We start from the raw sequence: 13890 nt of genomic DNA on the forward strand, positions 1-13890 counted from the left end.
GCAGAGGCATTTGGAACAAACTCCATCCTTCCCCTGGGCTCCAACATTCTCCCTCACCTGTGCGACTGTGGTCACACCTGCTGGCCTCACGCTTCCTCACGTGCACACCTGTCCCCTCTGAGCCCTGTTCATTCTCTCTCTGAAGGGAACACTCCCACCAGACCTTTGCCAGGCTCCTCAGGTGCTACCCCTCACGCCACCTGAAGGAGCCCTCCCCAACCAGCCCATGTGGAACAGCACCTCCCATCACCCCTCTCCCAGCCCTGGACCACAGCCACATTTTCCCCATGCTCCCCCACTGGAGCATCAGGGATAAAGACGAACAGATCAACGCAGCACCGTGGGGAGCAACTGGACTTTCCTCTGCAGAACTGGAGCAAGCCTGCGAGAAACAGGGTGACCTGTCACTAAGGCCCGAGCCTCTGCCCTCTCTACCATCACTTTGGCCTTAGTGTTAACTGTAAGCAGGCTGGTGAAGCAGCTGCCGTGTATGTGTGCACGTGCACGTGCGGGCACACATGTGTGTGCACGTAGGCATGTTGGTTTCCTTTAGCACCTTTTTTACTACAATTTTTTTTTTCTTACAGTTATGCAAACTCATACCATCCTTCTAGATCCAACGCAAGCATGCTGTGAACTACAGATGGGTGCTACCAGCCACAGCCGGACGGGTCACTGAGTCCAGTCCCCATCCCGGCCACTGGAACCAGGTGAAATCCTCCTGCTCCTCCTCCCACCAGCCTCTCAGCGGGGTGGGGTCTACTCCCCTCCTGCTTCTAATTCTCATCCTAGTTCAGATCTGATCAGTGCCTGTGGGGACTCACATCAGCAGCAGAAAGGTGTGCCTGAGAAGAATGTCACTGTGGTGGGGGCCACTCACGTGTCACCCCCATGACCAGAGTCCCCCTTTAACACACCTTTTACACAACTTGTTGCCTCCAGTAAAGAAAACCAGCGCCTTGGTTCACAGGCACTTTTGCTGTTCCCACGACGGAACCTCATCTGTCATTAATGAAAACTTACTATTTAAATGACAGTTCCCATTGTTCCAAAGGATGACCGAAAATCAGGACTTCAAAACTGATATGATATGATACCAAAATACTCAGAAGGAAGAGAGATGTTTACACACAAACTTGTATTTTGGTATTCTGACCAGAAAAGCAGCAAAACAGAAATGCGATTTCTTACACACACAGAGACCTTCACCGAAGCATTCAATAAACAGTTTTGCCCTGTGACAGGGATAAGGATAGTTCTCGCCTGACGGTAGCCGGCCATTCTCTGGTAGCCACAGTTGCTCCTCATAAGAAGGCAGTGTAAGCCTGCCAAAGTCCACTCCCAGAAGCCACTCACCGGTGGGCACAGCCGCGGTCCAGGTGCAGTCCGTACTTCTCCTCCGAGGACAGCCCGTCCATCAACAGGTAGAAGATGAGGAAGTTTCTCTGGCCCAGAGGCTGGGAAACCAGTCTGGACTTCTCCAGCATGTAGGTATGGATTCTGGCTGGTGAAGGAAAGAAAGGGGATTCTGTCAGATGGCACTGACAGCTTCGCTTCCACAAATTTCCCTAATTCATTACAAGAGATAAAAATGCAGTTTCTTTTCCAACAGTCGTGTTTGTAATTTAACAGGCTGTCTTCTAGAGCAGGCTTAGGCTTAACAGAAGTGCTGAGCTGAAGGCACTGAGAGTTCCAGCAGCCCCCTTCCCACCCACAACCCGCTATTTTCTCTATCAGCATCTGTGGGTTCAAACCCAGGACAGAGTTGAGACCTTCTTGTTAACTAAGGCCCCAGGTCACACTGCAGCTCACTCTGTGCTGCATGCTCCACGGCATCAGAGAAAGACACAAGGATGGGCGCAGGGCCTGGGCATCCCCCAGGACCCCCACCACGGGCACCTGTCTCCATAGTGAAGGAATTGGGCAGTAATCTCAAGTTGAGGTCATAATTTTAAGATTTTTTGTTCCTCTTCATTTGTTCTTCATAAATAAATGTTTGGCTGGAAACATTTTCTGTTTAATTTTAAGAATATTAATCTTGAAATGATTTACTGCACAGGGTAATTTTTAAAATCCACACTAGTGTGAAATACACTGTTGTTTTGTCCCTTGGCCATGATCCAGAAGGAAGTACGAGGAGGGCCTGTGGGTGAGGACCTGGAGACAGGGCTGACTTATATGCAGACTTGTTCCAACTCCGCTGAAAGCAGAGCTCACTACTGAGCAGACTCCACGTCGTGTGCCGTGGAGCGCCTTCAGTACCTTCCATCTAGATTCAAAAGCAGCATGATTATTAATCATCCTCATTAGCTCATCTCCAGCAGCGAATAAAATTGCTGAGGAGTAGCAGGATTCAAATCAGTAGGGTTTCAAATTTAAAAAAATAAAAAAGTCTTGAAGGAGATTTTAGATGGGAGCAAATTCAAAAAAACAGCCCCCTATCCCAGTGGTCATGAGACTGCTATTTTCCCAAGCAGAGATGAGGCACCCTTTCTGCTGTGTCTGAAATGATACAAGATAAGATGAGGAAGGTGGTGCATTTCCAAGTTCAAGAGGACCCGTCATGTGAGGGTGGAGAGCCTCCCGCTACCGATGTCCTGATTTCTCAGGACTTGCATGTTTCCAAAGCTCTCTTATGTCAGAAATAGTCATGACTAGGGATATGCATGCAATCTTCATGTGTGTCTGTACATGAAAGTGTTTCTCAAAATGTTTAGGTACCATGAAAACACATGTCTGCAGAGCAGACGTGATGCAGTTTATCACAATAGACGTTCTGCGAAGCTCTGCCCGTTGCCGTTCATCGCGAGAGCAAAGGGGTTACATTGGCTAGCTTTTCCCTGCCTCCTCATTCTCCCCTCTGACTTCCAGCAGCTTCCGACTCTCTCAGCCGACCCATCAAGCCGCTGAGACACAGGGCAGGGGAGGCTCTCAGGAAGCCCACTGTGCCCTCTTCCCCGGCAGCCACCAGAAGTGCCTGTCACTGCAGAGAGCCATGCTCTCTCTTTCACACCTGCACACATGTCCTTGCCCGTGACTCCTGGTCACTCAGACTGAGGTGAGGTGGGAGAGTGGGGGGGGGGGCTCTCCTGAGAATGAAACCTACCCATTCTCTCCCAAAATGAGACACTGCCAATCTCCACACCACTTTAATGCCATTTTGCCCACCCACAATATAGGGAAGAAAACATAGAAATGTCTCAGGACCCCTCTGGACTTCATGAGGAAGGACCTACCATTCCAAGCACCTACTGTATGCCAGGCCCTGTGAGCCAGGTGACCTGTAGTCCTGCCATGTGCCTTTCATCTTTCAACCTAGTGGCTTGTCCCAAAGCCCAGGCTGATTGCAATAAAGGATGCTGCTCTTCATGTGAGATAAGATCAATTAAAGCACTCTGAAACTTCCGGAGGGCCTCAAATGAAGCATGGAGTATTAGGGTGATTGATGATAATAGTGAGAATGGGTATTCATTGCTCACATCTCTGCTTTGTTTCTTCAAAATCAGGATCTGAAAAATGTGCAAGGCAAAGGCACTTATTTATTTTCCATATCATTTGTGCTAACTCTGAAGGTTTAAGTTTCCCCAGTAGGTAGCATGGCTCAGCCTATCTATCGGAAGGCATTTCCTGCCGTTAAGCAAATTCAGTTTCAAGTTAAATAGATTTGGGGTCTTCAGACACAGAAAACACAAACAGCCAAAGAGAAAACACAAAAAAGCCAAACTGGGTCCCTCGCTCTCCTCTTGTAGCTAACTCCAGCACTTTTCTGGAGAGAATGTAAGATTTGACTTGAAGGCGAAGGGGAAAGAAAAAGGGGGTGATTTAACCTATTCAGTCCCAGGCTTTCAATTCTGCAAATATGTCCATGAAATTGTCCCAGCTGCACTAAAATAGTTTGGAAATCATGACCCAGAACTTAGATGTCCTTTATGATCACTAAGAACGGAACTAGGCAGTCCTAATAAATAGAACACTGGGGCGATACCATTTTGGCTTTTAAAGCTGTCCTATGAAGAGGACATTGAACTGACATGCTGTCTGGGACACCTGGACAAAATGGACTGGAGACCACTTAACACATTGGCTTTTCATGGGAACTGTGAGGTTTCGGGGTGATGACCCTGCTCCAGAGGAAGTCAAGCAACTGCCAGAGGCTGCCGAGCTGGAGGCAGAGCCAGGGCCACGCCAGGCTGCTCTAGGACTGTGCTCTCCAGCTCCCCCAGCAAGGTGGGGACCCGCTGGCTCCTGCAAACCTCCCCTCTGGACCTCCCTGAGTGCAGGTGGGGCCTGGATCTGGCACTGCACACACTCTGGACGGTGAGAGTCTGACCGGTGGCCTCCCAGTCTCCACTGCCCTTCCCTAGGAGGCTGTATAGGGACGAGCAGGAAAGGCACAAGAAGCCACCCCTGCCCCCAGGTGCCCTGCAGGACACCCTCTGAAGGCCCTCCTTCCGTGCTTGGTGGCTTGGTGCACAGCCTTCTCTTCATTAAGGAACACCCAGGAGGAGAAATCCCATTGTTGTTTGAAAACCATCTGGTGGGCATCTCAGGTGTGTGATGGAGGAACAGAGGATTCTGCTTTGAAAGTCCATTGTGGACTGAGACTTGGGACTCCAGGGGCAGGGGCCACACGGCGCTAGGGCGATAATGCCCTGTTGGTCGCCTGGCAGTTGCTTCCTCTGCCGGGGTGTGTCCCCCTGGGAGGCAGTCGAGCCAGACCACCACAGCTCTTACAGGAAGGAGGAGAGACGGTGGCCGTCAAAGGTGGCTACTCCGAGCAGCTGGACCCCGCCCAGGGGAAGAGGCGAGCTCAGTCCAGCTGCATGGATGAGAGAGAAGGAGGGACTGGCACGGGCCCCACAACCAGTAATCGAGCCTAGGTTGTGCCAAAGCCGACCCCATGGCCCAGCTGTCTCACAGGAACAACCCTCAAACTGGACTCCTGCAATCTAGGTTGTGGACACTGGGGACAGCGGGGACAGGAGCGGCTAGGCTGAAACAGCCAAGAGCCACTGGGAGTATGGACCTTGGACACTTGCTGAGCATCAAGAAGCTGGTGACTCGGAGGAGCAGGTGGCCGGGGATGTGCCTCCGCTGCACCTGGAAGAGGCTTCTCCCCAAGACTGGAAGAGGCTCCTCTCTCGCGAAGGCAACCCCACTGTGCTCCCTAAAGGAAGCCCAGCCGCATGGATACTCTGGTCCTGGGAGGAGAATGGGGGACGTGGAGTCCACCACATCCCCGCACAGGCTTCACCATGTCCCCTCGTCACACCACGGGGACCTCTGCGCTCTTGAACGAAATCACAAACCGTGAAGGATAAGAACAGTGGCCCAAGTCTCAAGGGAGGGGCCCCAGGGCTGGGGGAACTTCTTGGCAAAGTTCTCCTTAAGGTCCTCGGCTGCCTTCTACCGACCTGGCTGTGGGCAGAGCAAGGTCAGTGCTTCTCAGACCCCCCCAGGGCCGCGCACACCGTGGGCTGGGAGCAGCTGCTTTGTCAAACACAGAATCGGAAGGAAAAACACACTGGGCCCAGAGCCAGACTCAATGCTATTTATTAATTATATTACTCCAGAACGGAAAGAATTTTATCTACTGTCGATGTCTCATAAAACAGAGCTTTATATCTTCTGTGTCATGGTGCGTGGTCATAGCCCCAAAGGAAGTGTTGGCATTAAATTATAAAAGTGTTACTAACAGCAACGGTGAGGAAACATCCAGCATCTCCCAGCCCTAAAATCAGCAAGGTATCACTCCCCGGGCATAGACGGGCAAGAACTGATCACCCAGCGGATGAGTGGGTGCCCTGAGGAAGCAGAGTCTGCCTTTCAACCTGTGCCTCGTGCACGTGGCCTCTGAGCCGCGGCCTTGCCACAGTCTGGAGACCTGTTGTACTGAGCATTTAAAACTCACAAGACCTGAATGGGAGATCAATCAGAATGGCTGAGCCTCAGCTTTTTAAAAGAGGGTCTTTATATTAAATAGTTTAAAAGCATCACACATGCAGCTTCTTAAAGTGGCCAATACTTATTTTTCTGAGCAGTGACAGTATTCTCCCTTAAACCAAAGATACTTTGGAAGAGTAAAATTCTTCCCCCAGGCTTGGCTGCAGGCTGAATTGTGTCCTACCTAAGGGCACACCAAAGAGCCCAGCCCCGCTACTGGGACCTTATTTGGGAACAGGCCACTGCAGGCTGGGTCCGAACCAATGTGACTGGTGTACTTTAAGGAGAGCCAGGGTGAAGGCCATGTGTCCACAGAGGCAGAGACCCGTGCCTGGCAGCCGCAGCTGAGGAACAGAAAGATGGGTGGCAAGTGTGAGACCGAGAGGAGGCAAGGAAGAGTCCTCCTGGAGACCAAAAGGGCCAAATGAGTCATGGCCCCCACTCTCAGAAGCCAGTGGCTGTCACCCCTGGGTAAAGAGCACTGGGTTGAGCAACTCTCTTGATGCCCAGATGCGCTCCTTGCCTGGCCAAGGTGTGGGCAGGAGGCCTGCGTTGGTCAGGGCTGCGTGGGCAGGGCGCTCTCCACCTTCACCACTCAGCAGGACCCCGAGGGCCTTGGTGACCACATGTGATAGGCAGGCACAAGAGGGCCTGAGACTCTGCATTTCCAACCAACTGCCAACAGCGCTGGTCCTGGGGCCACAGGCCTGTGTGGCAAGGGGCGGACCCTTCACTCTGGAGCCTGCTGTCCTTGGGGTCTTCTGCCCACTGAGCCAGCATGGCCACACCTACCTCAAATCTCAGAGAGGAAACTGGTCGTAAGTAGAAGGCAGGCCTGTCCTGTCCGTGGAGGGCCAGGTCTGCAGGCAGGTGGCCTTGGGACCCGGTGCTGCAGACCAAGGGCATAACAGCTCTCCTGCTGAGAAATGGAAGCCTTTGCCTCTGGCTTCACATCCCAAAAGAAAAGTCCTCTTCTTTCTCTTGTGTGCACATCATTTACCAGATTTAACTGAGCAGAAATTTGATCTTTACCTTCACTTGCTGCAACCAGGTGTTTCTTTAGATTACAGTCAAGACGAACCTTTCTGGTAGGGGATGGAGGAGGACATATGGATTGGACGTGAGGTGTCCCCCAAGAGCTCATGTGTGAGACAATGCAAGAGGTTCAGAGAAGAAACGATTGGGTTGTGAGAGCCTTCACCCAATCAGTGAGTTAACGACCTGATGGGATTGAGTGGTAATCAAGGCAGGTGGGACGTGGCTAGAGGAGGTGGCATTGGGGGCGTGGCTAGAGGAGGTGGCATTGGGGCGTGGCTTTGGGGTCTCTATTTGTATCTGCCAAGTGGAATCTCTATCTTTTTCTGCTTCCTGATGGGACTGGCTTCCCTCTGCCACTTCCCTCCACCATGATGCTCTGCTCACCTTGAGCCCCGGGGAATGGAGCCTACTGTCTGTGGATTGAGACCTCTGAAACTGTGAGCCCCCAAGTAAACTTTCTTCCCCTAAAATTGTTCTGGTCAGATCTTTTAGTCACAGCAGTTGAAAAGCTGACTAAAACAGGTATCTTGAAAAAGCTAAATGCATCTGAGCTCTTTAAAAAATCATTTATAATTAGTGAATATTTGCGTCCTCGCAGATCTTATAAAGTCCCTCCAAGATTAGGCATTCCACCAACGAATGTATTTGTATTAATTTGCATGATTGGAAGGAGGTAAGATTCCAATTAGAGTCTAAGTTAGTTGAAAAAAATCTCTTTCCAGCACTGGAGGTTAAACCCAGGGCACTCTCTCATCCAGCCACATCCCCAGCCCTTTATTTTTATTTTAAGACAGGGTCTCGCTAAGTCACTCAGGTTGGCCTCGAACTTGTGATCCTCCTGCCTGAGTCCCTCTACTGTTGGGATTGCAGAATGCACCACCACTCCTGGCAAATTAATTGAAGTTTAAATGAGAATTTTTCATAAAATACACATAATTATTTAAACCAACCAAGAGACTGGTTCTGTGTTAAGTTTTGTTGGGTGATTATTTTAATGTTTGGATTTGTTTAATTCAGTCTTTCTAAAAATTCAGATTTGGTTTTATTCAAAATGGAGTTAAAGAAATGTGTTAAAGAAATCTTATAAAATTGTGATTTATGTAAGTATCTGAGTTCCCTTCTACATGCAGCAAGTATGAGTCAGTTATCTTTCGTTTGGTTCCACATTGTATAGTTTTTACATTACAGGCTTGAAAAGGCTGACCCTGCACGTGAGGATATCTCAGACTCAGGACCTGACCCTGCACGTGAGGATATCTCAGGCTCACAGGCTCCCCCGGCTGCATGTGCCTGAGTCTCCACCTACTTCTAAAGCAATGAAGCTTTGCAGGGTTGGCAGGAGGTTTTCAACACATCTGCGATGAGATACAGATGCTCTCCTCTCTGGGATGCTTTATGGACAGCTTCCCTCCACTGGGTACCTACTTAGAATGTGACAGAAAGTAGCCAGGCACAGTGGCACATGCCTATGATCCCAGCAACTGGGGAGGCTGAGGCTGGAGGATTCCAAGTTCAAGGCCAGCCTGGGCAACTCAGCAGGACCCTGTCATAAAATAAAAAGTAAAAAGGACTCGGGGTATGGCTCAGGGATAAAGCACCCCTGGGTTCAATCCAAGTACGGAAAATAAAAAAGATTGTGACAGAAGGTGACCATGGATCTCCAGGGTCCCACAGGCTCTGCCTTCCCGTGTCCACTCACCTCCAGTCATGTGCTTCTTCCTTTCACAGAACTGCAGCTCAGAGTACTTGATGAAGCAACTGGACAGATCATTGAGTGTTGTCCTGGCATGTCCAAAGGCTTCCAAGATGCATGTGACCTGCAGCGGGAGGGAGAATGTCACCCATATATTCAGAATCTAAAAATGAAACAGAGGAGCTAAGTCGGCAAAGGGGCAGGAGTGTTCCCTCATCTCACAGGCACCACACTTCCAACACCAGGTTGACATTTTGAGGCTACTTGTTCCCCAAATGCAAATTATTAGTATGTGATGCCTCAAATTTGTGGCCACTGTTAATAAAATGACACATGGATGGTACATTCATACCTGTCGGGAGAAAAATCACTCACACACCCACACTTAAAGGTTATTCAAAAATTCAAACTTGACCAAAACAGCATTTGAGGACTTGGAGGGGAGGCATGAGAATTGAGACAAGCCCTAGTTGGGCCTTATTTTTAACAATAAACTTATGCGAACACTGGCACAGATTTCTTTACTGTCCACGCACACTTGTTCAACCAGAGACCCCACGTAAGCCTCCCCTGACTGCAGTTTTGCCCCCTTCCAACAGCTTTCTCCCACAGAACCAGGAACACAGCATCCATCCGGGCGAGGCTGTTTCTTACAGCACCTGTGATGGCCATGGTGCCAAGCCTTCTCCCGAAAGTGACCATCTGAAAGTCTTCAAGAGCATCTTCCTCAAGACAGGAGCCGGGTAGGCGCAGTTCCCCAGCCCGCCACAAGAGGAAGCACCACCACACCCATTGCTACACAGGCCGCTCCTTTGTCCCCTGTCATTTCTGGTGACGGTACATTTAAAGAACTTTACTATGAAAATTTAAAAAATTCTTTGAATTTACTTTTTTAATTTCCTAACATCTGCTGTACTAAGGCATTTATTTCTCCCAGAAGTATACTACATTTCCAAAGATCATAAAACACACTTCCATGCTAACCATAAAAGTGCCCAAAGTTGTGATAATGGTGAATGAGGTCTGTGAAGCCATCTGCTTGTGACGTTTGTAGTTTTGGAGTTCAGCATATTGAATCCTTAAAAAACTCTATGCCTGGGTGTACACAGAATAACTGTATTTCAAAGACCATCAGAAGTAACTTGAGAGCAAGCGATAGAAATGTTGTCCAAAAAAAGTTGAATTTGTACATATCAGTCTCGTGATTTTTACTTTTTTTATTTTAAAAAAGCCAAATGTTAAAATATATGATATATATATAATAGTGAAATCAATAATGGCAAATGGATGATATTGATTACACAAAATTGAATTATGATATTGATTACACAAAAGTCACAAAAATAGGATGAGACTTTGAAATCATTTTGGTTCTTGGTTATTTTGATTTGGTATCCAATAATAAAGTGACGTTTTTATCTTTCTATGAAAGAGCATTGTAGCTCATTACACTTGTGCCCAACAGGAGTGTGGGTGATGGGTAAACAGAAGTGCTTTGGGACGGGCTCAGGCAGTGACAGTCATGTGCAAGTCCCTTCATTCCCATGCACCCTCCCTTCTCTGACACACGAGTAACTCCCTCCTCCCATGGCTGTGGTGTCCCGTGTGACACCCTCAGCTTCATGGCATCTGACACCCAGTAAACGTTCGGCAAACAATAATTTTGTTCTGTTACTGGTTTAAACCACTGCAGCCAGGGCTCCTCTGTGCTTACTACGTGGCTGTGCTCCAAAGTGAGGTGTGTATGCACACAAAATGCCCCCCACCCTCACAGCCTGGGCCTTCCATGCACAAACAGGGACACAGATTAGTACCCTTCTCCAGTCTCAGAGCTGAGTGCTGCACTGGTCACCCCCGGGTCACCTCCTAGGATGGCCCACCTAGCCACACAGCACAGGGCGGCCACTGCTGCAGTGACACAGGAGACATGCCACACATGAGCCAAGGTCACTGGTGTCAGGTAGCAACCGTGACCACTCATGCAGTGCTCATCCATTGTCCCCTGCTGTCCTGTAGCTCAAGATTTAAACACTAATAAGCTCTGAAGAAGCCAGTGGTTTTCATATTCAATTAGCCCCTTGGCCAATAGGTGGCACTAAATAAATACCTGAAGAGACTAAGAAAACAGAACAGGCACTGTACCACTGCTCGCCTTTGACTTTTAAACACAATAATGAGAATGCCCCACAGTCACAGCATCTGAAACGAAAACATAAGTGAAGGAGTCAACGTACGGATCCCCATATTTAAAGATTCAAATTTCATCCGCCTCGCTTTCCCTGCTGCATTCCATGGTACCCACTCCAACACTCCATTGTAAGAGTCTACCCTCCTGTGGCAGCAGCTTATTTTATTTTCTATAAGTAAAAATCCATGGCCTCCTTAATAAAAAGCGATGCCGCCAACGAGCCAGTCGCCACACTCTGAATTGCTCAATAAATGCTTTTCAAAGTGATTTGAGTGGAATTGAAGGTTTTTGTTTTTTTGTTTTTTGTTTTTTTACAGTTTAAATTCATTTGAGCTGAAATTGGTGAGAAGTTCCAGGCAGTTTCTTTCCAAAACATGACTTTGCTGTTCCAATCATTCTAATGGCATGGAAAATCCCCTGCTCTGATGCTTGAGAACACACACGGGGGCCAGGAATCTGCACCCTGCTCAGCGGATCTGAGCAGATCTGAAACTGCACAGGGGACAAGACCAATGCGTGTGGCCTCAGGTTCCCACCCTGCACCAGAGGACGCAGAGGGAGCCTGCTGCGCTGCGAAGGCGGAACCTAACCCACCTCGGCTTCTGACAGGTGGCACCTGAAGTCTAAGCCTGGAATTCAGAAACAGCCATGTGGTCCTTAAAACCTAACAGGTGATCTGAAAATGATTTCCAATCTCATTTCCAGACCTCAACGCCAGCCCCTCCCTCACCTTCCAGTCACCCCCACCTCCTCCCTTCTCATGATGTTGGGCTGTGACTGTGGCACTGTCCAGGGCAGCTTGCTCCCAACCCCTCCCTTTTGGCCTTCTGCCCCTGCACTCCCCAGAGACTCCCCTCCTGTGTGGGCTCTCAGGGGCCACGGAAGAAGTTTCTGTCCAGGCTTCTCTCTACCATTTTTTGCTTCATTTTCTCTGCCAACTGCAGCTCAAAATAACCCAGTGCTGCTTCCTCTCGTGCCTTTCTGAGACCCAGGGCCACGCTGCCCCCTCTCCTTGCACGGCCATCCTGGAGGAGGTGTCCTGTGTGCTGAGGGCAGCCCCACCCGATCCTGGGCAGCTCTGCGCACACCCACAGGAGGGCCCAGGCTGCTGCTGGCTCCGTCCTCCTCCTCTTGGGCTCACCTAAGGAAGGCTCCTCGACTGAGCGTGACCTGGATTTCAACTGCCTGAGAGACATCACCATGTGGCAAGGGAGCTCCTTCTATTCGTTTCATTAATCAGATTTTTCTTCCACGGAGGAAGCACTGCCACCTCTCCAATGTACTTAATTTCACCGAACCCTTGTAATCCCAAAGATTTTCAGTATGTTCATGGATCTATTCCGCACTTGCATTTGATCCCTGGACACATCCTCGGATGCTTCATAAAAACTGGCTGGTTGATTTTCATGAACCTCTCCACTACCGAATGACATTCATGTGGTTGGGAATTTAAAGGGAAACAAACTCTGTATCGACAAACCATGGTTGATATACAGAGTGTAACTGCCCAAACACGATGGTTTTCCATGAGATTATAAATCATTTACTGTGGCGTCTTTCATGGGTCATGAGGAATGAATAAAATGAACAAGGGAATTAGAGGCAGTTTCACTTGGAATTTGCTGACATTATGGCCCTGGCTCCCAGATGCTGGTTTGGAAGAGTCATGCCCACCTCTGCCTGGGGAGAGCAGCTCAGGTGTCTTCCCTTGAGCTGGCAGCAAAGCCCCTGTGCACTAGGCATCCAGAGGGCAGTCCAGAACTTTCTCAGCCTGCACCCTCACACTGTCGTCTTAATGAACGTTGAGTCTCTAAGTTAGAGGGGAAACTACTCTTCCCTGTCATTCCTATTAAGTCAGCTGTGTTGCTTCCATTAGTTAACTGAGCTCATGTCATAACCATGCTGCTTATTCATGCTCTGACATTTCGGTATTGGTAATCAACATATTAACATGTTAACATATCTGAACAAAGAAAACAGGCTACGCTCTTCTTCCCAAGTTGACTGCAGACATTAATTTTGAACTGTGTTACAGAATGATGTGACTCTCAATATGGTACGAGCTCAATAAATGGTCATAAAGTTTGTGGGGTTTTTTTTTGGTACCAAGGATTGAACCCAGGGGTATTTAACCACTGAGCCACATGCCTAGCCTGAGTTGCTGAGGCTGGCTTTGAACTTGGCAATCCTCCTGCCTCAGCCTCTTGTACCACCACGCTCTGCTAAATTGAAGTCATTTATGAGCACACGTGAGAGTAGATAAGTAAGCTGCAGGACTGATTGGATATGCATTCTTCATGAGAATTGGATCTCCAGACTCAGGCTGAGCTCAGGAATGCATTAGAGTAGCTTTAAAATGTTAAGACTTAGAATTAAAAGTACCATATGTAATACTAATCCATGTATTTAACAAAAGTTTCTCTCACTTCTCGACGAGGAATCAGATACTGTGCATTTTTGGACATTCCTGAGCAAACGTCTCCACAGTGGAAATAACCGCCCTGAAGTGCCAGCAGCACAGGCAGGTGACATGCAAGCACACAGCTCGACATTCGCAGCCCAGTGGCTCAGAACTTTAACTTGGCTCTCAGACGGACGGCAGTGTTTGGGGGAAGGATCTAAAGTAACGTCACACGGAGCCCGCTGATTTATTTCTAGCAACATCTCTCCCTGGGGGGCGCAGGAGGAAGAGAGCACGGTTTTGACATAAACATGCCATGGTCTCCTGCCATCAGTCCTCTCTACCGCCCCTTGTCTAGGCCAAAGTGTTTTCCCCTGTGTATTTCTCACATTCTCTCACTCACCACCTGACCCAGCCCTGCCCCGTGGCAGGGAAAGACAGCGTTGCCAAATTCACCTGGAAGCTAACAGGTACTGGCTGGATGAGCCAGCGAGAGACTGGGTGAGTTCCACTGGGTTCAGAGTGGCTCCGTGTAGGCTGAGGACAGGAGAGTCACACCCCAGGCTGGAGGAGAACTCACAGCTGTCGGGGAGAAGGCTGGGCCGTGCCTGCTTAGGGAGCTTTGTG

The 13890-nt window shown here is 49.1% G+C and overlaps 1 protein-coding gene across 4 annotated transcripts in view; it reads right to left on the bottom strand.

The window, feature by feature from the left end:
- The window catches only part of Myo16 (myosin XVI), a 420601-nt gene that overhangs the window by 216363 nt on the left and 190348 nt on the right, over window positions 1-13890 (bottom strand). For all 4 annotated transcript variants that reach the window (XM_048800642.1, XM_048800640.1, XM_048800641.1 and 1 more), the window contains 2 exons: window positions 8681-8798; window positions 1357-1504 (listed from right to left, as the gene is read on the bottom strand). In XM_048800642.1, coding sequence (XP_048656599.1) covers window positions 1357-1504; window positions 8681-8798 — 266 coding nt within the window. The remainder of the gene's footprint in view (window positions 1-1356; window positions 1505-8680; window positions 8799-13890) is intronic.

The sequence above is a fragment of the Marmota marmota genome, unplaced genomic scaffold, assembly GCF_001458135.2.
Source record: "Marmota marmota marmota unplaced genomic scaffold, marMar, whole genome shotgun sequence".
Lineage (NCBI taxonomy): Eukaryota > Metazoa > Chordata > Mammalia > Rodentia > Sciuridae > Marmota > Marmota marmota.